General features: G+C 50.6%; 1 protein-coding gene across 1 annotated transcript; it reads right to left on the reverse strand.

The window, feature by feature from the left end:
* Positions 1-851: 851 nt before the first annotated feature.
* LOC119317303 (cyclin-P4-1-like) lies at positions 852-3,193 on the reverse strand. The gene is made up of 2 exons (XM_037591731.1): positions 2,697-3,193; positions 852-1,456 (listed from the first exon to the last, which is right to left on the reverse strand). The coding sequence occupies exons 1-2, from the start codon at positions 3,071-3,073 to the stop codon at positions 1,195-1,197; spliced, it is 639 nt and encodes a 212-aa protein (XP_037447628.1). The 5' UTR covers positions 3,074-3,193; the 3' UTR covers positions 852-1,194.
* Positions 3,194-8,463: the final 5,270 nt, after the last annotated feature.

Raw genomic sequence — 8,463 nt, forward strand, 5'->3', positions numbered from 1 at the left:
GGAGGAGGAGGAGAAGAGGCGGAAGAAGAAGAAGGAGAAGGAGGAGGAGGAGGAGGAGGAGGAGGGGGGGGGGAGGAGGAGGAGAAGATGATGATGAAGAAGGCATCTCCGGATGTTTTGGTGTCAAGTTTAGTGGCGCGAGGATGGCAACTTTCGTTCTTCTTCTCATCCTTATAAAAAGTGTTTAATAGCACAGGAAAAACAAAGGAATTCTACAAAGAAGTTTGAGTGGATAGAAAGTTTTCTTCAAAATCTCTATTCTTATAAAAAAACAGAGTTGGTGATGATGGTGTGCCTGCCATCCTGCAATATAGGCCGCCTGATTTATATCTTACGGATAGGAAGGAAACTATGACAATTTTGCAAAAAGATACCCACACCCCTCTCCACATTTGCAAATAAGGCCTTCCCTCGTTCATTCTTTTCTCTCACAAAATAAACTACTCATACAAATACATCTTGATGTTCCGTGCAACGCACGGGCATCTTGCTAGTGTAGTACAAATGAATCCAATGAAGAAAATCCTAAGGATTTCAATCCTACTACAAATCAAACGAGCAACACAGAAAAAAATCCTAAGGATCCAAATCCTGTAAAAATCCTATGAAATTTCTTTGTATCAAAGGAGCCATAAGTAGGGTTTCTCCCACTATGAATGACATTGTAATCTCCGGATAGTACCTATCTCATCTTAGGCTGGACTTTTCTGTTTGATTGTGTTGGACGTGTTGACCATGTGCATCATATCATGCAGAGGCCAGCCACTCACACACTGCAACTATATTGTCTTGATATATCGATTGAATGAAAACGCCTCACTGCTGCGATTCACTTCTGGCATCAGTATCACTATAACCCAATGTGAAAATATATACATATGGAATGCTAAAGTTACCAACAGGTTCAAGACTGTACAATCTGTTTCACAAGAGAAAATCCGACAAAGCGGAGCACGCTAGTGTTTCACTTACCTACCTACACCACCACAACAAACGAAAACTAAGGACGAGTGCACTACGAGAAAGCATTGTTGCAAGCATCATGCAGCAAGGCATGTAGGAAGGCGACGACCACCTAGCTAGCTAACTAGCACTACAAATTTAAACACACAGACTAACAGAAATGCATGCATCATGCAACCGGCCATGTGATGCCAACTTGCTTCCAAGCGCGGTGCTGGCCGGCCGGCGGCTTCATGCCGCCAGCTGCTGCTGGCTGCCGCAGCTGGCGGCATCGTCCTCGGATTCAGAGAGGCAGCAGTGCTGCAGCCTCGGCGGCGCAGAAGCAGCCTCCGCGCAGAGCATCTCGGACTGGAGCACGGCGCAGTAGTGGCCGAATGTCTCCGGCGTGACGTTGAGGTCGAACCCGACGCCGAACAGGAAGTCGACCTCCAGGTAGTTCATCTCGACCAGGCTGATGCCCCCGACCTTGGCAAAGTAGGCGTTGTTGTAGCATCTGCATACAGGGAAACACAGGCCTTTCAAGAGGGGAACACCGTGCCACTGTACTTCCATTATTTTTTCATACAATTTGTTCAACTCATTCAACTGTTTTTTTTACAGGGAGGATGGTGTTAGAGTTTTGCAGTCAAAAGGATCAATCAAGCAGCCCAACAAAGCACAACCAGAATTACCAACTAGGCACGAAAGTCCAAAACGTTTCTTTTAAGGATGCCAAGTTGGGCCAATTAAGTATATCAATCTCAGCGAAGACTCTGGGGGGAAATTGAGCAGCAAGCATCAGCAGAGATGGCAAGTTACCAGTCGCGATCCGCCACAACTGGCACTGGATTAAGTTCCTAACAAAAAGGCGAGTGGGCAGGGCCGGGTTCTAGTCCATGTCCTCGGGTCCACGCTTGATGCGTGTGGTTTGGTGGAAGGAGCAGCCACCACATACTACGTCTTTTCTGCTCCGCTCACTCCACAGGCATAACTTTGCCGTATACCGCCTGCTTTAATTCGCAAGGACAAATCACTCTGTGTACAGTGTACACAGTGCCTAGTGCAAATCCTAGCTTGACACCGTAGTTAAATGTAGGCACCTACCCACTGATTGCCCTCTCCGGTGCATTATTAGCACAGGACTGCACATGTGCCAATGATTACTACTACTGATATTTTGTGAATTGAGGTGTGGTTGTATACTGTCTGAACTGAACTGACCGGAAGAAAAACCTTAACTATCTATGCCTGCAGTCTGCACCGACAGTTACTAGCTAGGAGCTGATAATGCTATGTCCAAAGCAAATGGCAGCACAATTCTGGAAATGCAAGTGGAATGATGCTGGAGTTACTTCGAAGGCACTCCCAAGTCTCAACCTATTCCTAGTTGTCAGAGTAGAAGAAGAGCAAAGCACTTTGTCACAGCTCGCTACTCTTGGCACAAGAATCTCAGGTGTTCGAACCAGCAAGCTAAATCCAAAGAACAGAGAACCAAAATTCAGGTGGTCCAACTCCAAGTAATGCATCCCTCGGCAGTATTACCATCCAGAGGTCTGAATATTGGTGTTGTGAGATTGTTAACCAAGTAGAGCATGACGACTGTCAACAACACGGTGACTATTGAGTTAAGTGCAAAGCGAGCTAATTGGCATAATTCGAATCACGCCACCAAGACGAAGATGATCATGTACAGAGGTACAGTACAAATTAACTGGTTGAGCTGTTGGATTAATTTAGCATTAAGGGGAACTCACACGTCATCCATGAACTTGACGGCGGCGAGCACGGTCGTGATGAGGAGACGGTGCACGCTGTAGGAGTCCACGGCGAGGGCGAAGCCGCGGGCGCGCTGCAGCAGCCGGTCGAGGTAGATGTAGGCGACGACGTAGCACGCGGGGCTGCACCCGGCGAACCGCGCGATGCGCGCCACGTACGCGCGCACCGAGATGCCCGGCTTGGTCGTCGCCCGGAACGCCGACGCCGGCGCCGCCTCCCCGGGCGTGGCCACCGCGTCGTTGCGCTCCGCGACGCGCTCCAGGATGCCGGCCAGGGCGGCCACCACCCGCAGCATGTCGTCCTGCTGGGCGCTGCTCACCACCAGCTCCCCGGCCTCGGCCATGGCCTCTGGCATACGGAGGCGGTGCACGTGTCGAACTCCTTGGGGTCGATGGAGAACAGGTGGGGAGAAAATGCACGGGGTCCGTTATGTAGGACGGAGAGGGGATGGAGAAGGAAGGCGGTTAATTTATATTTTCTGTTAGTTAATCTGGTACTCCAGTGTTGGGAGATGGGATATGCTCATGTAGATACAGAAAAGGAAGGGGAGAACTTTCATTGGAGATTTGCGCCATGGAAAACCGTTAGGGTTAAGCGTACTTTAGTTGATAGAAGTTAGGTAGTAGTACTCCGTCTGAATCAAAATATAAGACATTTTTTTTGACATATTGAATAGTATTAGAAAGCGCGAACCAACCTGTAATTGAATGGTTAGAGGAACTGTTTATCCTTAGCCCATTAGGGTTCAAGTCCTACTGCTCGCATTTATTTCTGGATTTATTTCAGGATGTCTACGATGACTTTATAAATTTCAAAATGATATGCCGGTTGCTTGCGTTTGTACTGTGTTAAAAAAATAGTATCAAAAAGCATCATTTTTTTTATACGGAGGGGATATTATAGCAGTTGGTTAAAGTCAAACCGCTCAAATTTCTAGAAACGTGATCATGCTTAAGCATTTGTCGGGCAGGGCCAAAAAAAGCCCGGTGAAAACCTAGACCTGAGTCTGGCCCGACCCGACCGTCGGGCCTAACAAATAGGGCTCAAGCCCGAAAAACACGACCCGGTCGGTCCGGCCCGGGATTTTCGGGACCGGCTGCACATGGCCAGGTATTCATCCTGTGTACTTTTGTAAAACTTACGTGTAAACCTCACATCTGAGCTTCATGGCGCAAAGGCTTGATTGCGTACTCCTCTCTCCGCTGCATGTAAGAAAAAGTTCGATGCATTACTCCTTTGAAGGATGACCATGGAGTATTCGTCTTTTCAAGACATCCATGCTCACGCTCGCGCGCATCTCGTGTCCTTACCTATGTTTCGTCTTCCCCACCACGCGATTGGTCCCAACCATTCCTCTCCGAGCCGGTCGTCTTGGTGTTCATGACGCGTGGCCTAGGGGCATGCTCGGGACCAACTCGTCTGGCGATCGTTTCCCTCGCACTGTGTGTGTCATTTCGTTCGCTTCTGTGGGGGTGTCTGATGTTTGGGCTACCCGTTGGAGGAGATCATCATGCGCGGGCCCCACCCGGCTATCCCTGTGGGTGCCGCCTGATGAATGGCTGGGGGCCTCTAATGTTTGGGCCACCACGCAAAGGCGACCATCATGCTCGGACCCCGTCTTGCTATCGTGCCCAAACCCGACTGATTGTTCGTGGGGCGGGGACGTTGGAAGACGATGTGGAGTCGACATCTTGCCGGGCGGTTGGTGGCGGCATCTGGTGTTTGGAGGCGACCATCGTGCCCGGACCCCATATGGCTATCGCACCAAACACCCGGCTGGTTTTGAGGAGGGTTGGAAGACGGTGCGGAGTTGCCATTTTGCCGGGCGGATATGATTTATTCTCTCCTTTCATTTGTGCTCAATTGTTTCCCTGAGGTGGGTTTGCTTCCCTCATGCCTATCCGGTTCGGCCTATCTGATAGGTGGCTATGCGGAGTTGTGTTCTTTCTGTCCGGCTGGTGGATGCATGGAGTTGTGTTCATTTTGTCCTTGTCTGGTCGGACGATGTAAGGTGGTTGAACTTGAGAGGCAGGTACTGTCGTGGTTCTAAGCCTGACAGTAGAGTGGAGGGTAGGTATGGAGAGGCAAGGTCCTAGCTATGGAGAGGTTGTAAACACAAGAGATGTACGAGTTCAGGCCCTTCTCGGAAGAAGTAAAAGCCCTACGTCTCGGAGCCCGGAGGCGGTCGAGTGGATTATGCGTATATGAGTTACAAGGTGCCGAACCCCTCTACCTGTGGAGGGGGGTGGCTTATATAGAGTGCGCCAAGACCCCAGCCAGCCCATGTCTCGGAGCCCGGAGGCGGTCGAGTCCATCCAGAAGCAGTCGACGATGTCACTCTGGAAAGATGGATGGCCACCGTTACCGGAAACAAGGATAACCCACGCGGAGCCAGAAGGATTCCTCCACTCGACCACAACAGCGATCCAAACAAGGTATGTCTGCTCTGCTCTCCACTGTGTTCTTGTCATATTCGTTTCTGTTTATCCTGCCGACTGGTCGATTGATCCTTGTCTTGATATCTACCAGGCCCTCACCGAGCTGTACTCGATGCCCAATGGGGCACAAGCTCCGACTGAGGAGGGTGAGGCGAGTGGGGGCGAGAGCCAGGAGGAGGAGGAATGGGACTCGGACGTTGCCGAGGATGATGATGACGATGATGATGATGACGGTGATGAAGATGACGTTGAAGACGAGGAAGAAGAGGAGGAGGTCCTACCACCGCGCTCAGAAAGGCGGTCGAAGCTTGTCCACGACCCTTCGACTGAACGTGGCAAGGGGGTTGCGACCGTTGCTCAGTCGACCAAGCGCCCTCGGACCACCTCTCCGGTGCCGACTGAAAAGGCGCCGAAGCAGCCCAGGGCGGCCCCGTCGAAGTCGACCAAGCTCCTGCCGAAGATGAAGGTGTCCATCCCCACCATATCAGGGTAATCGTGCTGCTTAAGTCTTCTTATTTTGTGTGAACTTTGTCTCTGGTTGACGCTGAAGTTAGTCGACTGATTCTTTGGAGTTGCAGTGCTGCTACTTCTGAGACCTCAGCCCGGGCTGATGACCATGAGATGGAGGACGCAGCAACTTCAAAACCAGGTACTATATTCTTAACGCCGTTTTTAGTCGACTGACTCGCGATCTCTGATCCTGATTCTTCTCTGTAGCTCCACCCAATGCTGTTATCAATCTCCCTGATGATGATGAGGATGAGGAACCGCTGAAGCGCAGAAGGAGTAGGAAAGCGTCCGCCAGCAAGGTGCCCCAGGATGTGACGGCGCCTGAGATTCTGATTGCGGAGGAAGAGAACACCACTCGACACACGGTGTCCTTCGCAGATCCACTGACGAGTGCTCAGCAGCCCTCCCTCTTCACGACGCACCACGTCCCAGAGGACCAAGCTGGCGCGGCGAAGGAGGCGATACGCCAGGCAGGAATCATGATGGAGCAGTTGAAGACCATCCGGGATGCGAGCCAGGCAGCTTATGACGCCAGTTCTGCCCTCCAAAGCAATGTTCAGGTCAGTCGACCACCGTTTGTTCTGTTAGGATATGCTACCAAAAACTTTTCCTTTCCAGAATTTACAGTAGTCACCCACTGGGTGTGTCGATTAAACTCCGTGTTAGCGGGGGCACGCTGAGTGCACCCGCTGGGTGTAGTCCCCAAGGCTAAGGTCGACTGCTGGCAGTCGGCCTTAGGCTTTATAATTTCAGTCTTTCTGTCATTGGACCAAGTCGACTGGATTTCGCAAACCGGTCGACTGGTCGACTCTGTCTTTAATAGGATTAGTGGGGGCACGCTGAGTGCACCCACTGGGTGTAGTCTCCAAGGCTAAGGTCGACTACTGGCAGTCGGCCTTAGGCTTTATGATGTCAATCTTTCTGTCAGTCGACTGGATTTCACAAACCGGTGGGGGCACGATGAGTGCACCCACTGGGTGTAGTCCCCGAGACTGTGGTCGACTGCTTGCAGTCGATTACAGTCTTAAAGAATACATCTCTCTTTTTTTTTGAGGTCGACTGTCGACTCTATCTTCAACAGGATTAGTGGGGGCACGCTGAGTGCACCCACTGGGTGTAGTCCCCGAGACTACGGTCGAATGCTTGTATTCGGCTGTAGTCTTAGAAACGTGTGATTTTTCCTTTTTCACTCGGAAGTGAATTATATTTGACATTTAGTCGATTGGTTCTTCGCAGAACTCCTGTGATCTTGTGGCTCGCTACTCTGAGCTGGAAAACAAGCACACTCAACTCGAGCTGAGCTTGAAGCTGGTTCAGGAGAAGCTGACGAAGGCAAAGGAGGAGACCGAAGGTATGTTTGGTGAGACCCTGACGACTGCTTTTCTCCTTGCTTGTTTCAAAATCTGATCTTGCTGTAACTTGCAGGTAAGGTAAGGGAGGCCCAACAGAAGAAATACCTCGAACTAGCTGAGAAGATCAAGCTTGCTGACGAGAAGTTAGCTTCAGTCACCAAGCTTGAACAAGACAATACCAATCTGAAAGCTGCTCTTGGGATCGCCAACAAGGAGGTCAGTCGACTGAAAACTGATAAAGCTGCCCTGACCGACCAAGTCAGTAAGTTGACTGAGAAGAAAAATGATCTGGAGGCCTTCCTGAGTGGTCTTGCCAAGAAGCTGTTTCTTATGCTTGAAGGTAAACCTCTATGCTCGGCAAACATTTCCAATCGTGGTTTTTCCATTCGACCATCCCCTTGACTCAGTGATCATCCTTGCAGAATTTTGCCAAAACTTTGAAGAAGAAACTAGCCGGCTGGAGCCAAACCTCGACCCCGTCAATTCTCCGGTGAACGACGAAGTTGCCATGGATGTTTTCCGACTGGAGTCTCGTGTTGCAGCTATCGTGGACTATCTCGCAAGGCTGAAGGCCGCCACATCTCGCATCGACTCGACGCTCTGGCCTGAGGAGACACTTCAGAATGACCTTGAGTCGCTGATGGCTCGCTTGAACACGATCCCTGGTCGAGTGCAGGAATGGAAGAAGTCCTCGGCTCGGTGCGGTGCAGATGTTGCTCTGTGTCTGGCCCAAGTCCACTGCAAAGATGCGCGAGAAGAGAAGCTGGCGGCCCTCCGGGTGGCCAACACCAAGAAACACGACTTCAGGTCCTTTATGGAAACTTTCCTTGTGGCTGCCACTCGGATCGCCGACGGAATTGACCTTGATGAGTTTGTTGCACCTTCCAGCCCTCCACAGGAGGGGTAAAAAACTTCTTCTAGCTCGACGCTTTAAATTTGCCTCGGTATGCCGAGTGGAATTGTAACCGATAAACCTTAACGGGCTTAACGCCTGAGCACTTTCGGTTCCTTTAGATATCGATTCAAACTTGAATTTGGTGCTTGAATACGATTGCTTTTGGCTCGAAATGTCTTTTGCAGGTTCAAAGCAAGGCGCCTTTACTGCAATCGACTTATTCTTTAGTCCACTTAGGCGAGCACTGGGCTGCGGCTAAGCCTCCGAGTGGAAGTCCGGCTTACCACTCGGTAGGATTTTTATAACTTAGGCGAGCACTGGGCTGCAGCTAAGCCTCCGAGTGAGAGGTTTACTCTTCACTCGGTAGGATTTTTATATCTTAGGCGAGCACTGGGCTGCAGCTAAGCCTCCCGAGTGAGAGGTTTGCTCTTCACTCGGTAGGATTTTTTATAACTTAGGCGAGCACAGGGCTGCAGCTAAGCCCCTGAGTGAGAGGTTTGCTCTTCACTCGGTAGGATTTTGATAACTTAGGCGAGTACTTGGACTGCAG

The sequence above is a fragment of the Triticum dicoccoides genome, chromosome 6A (genome assembly GCF_002162155.2).
Source record: "Triticum dicoccoides isolate Atlit2015 ecotype Zavitan chromosome 6A, WEW_v2.0, whole genome shotgun sequence".
NCBI lineage: Eukaryota > Viridiplantae > Streptophyta > Magnoliopsida > Poales > Poaceae > Triticum > Triticum dicoccoides.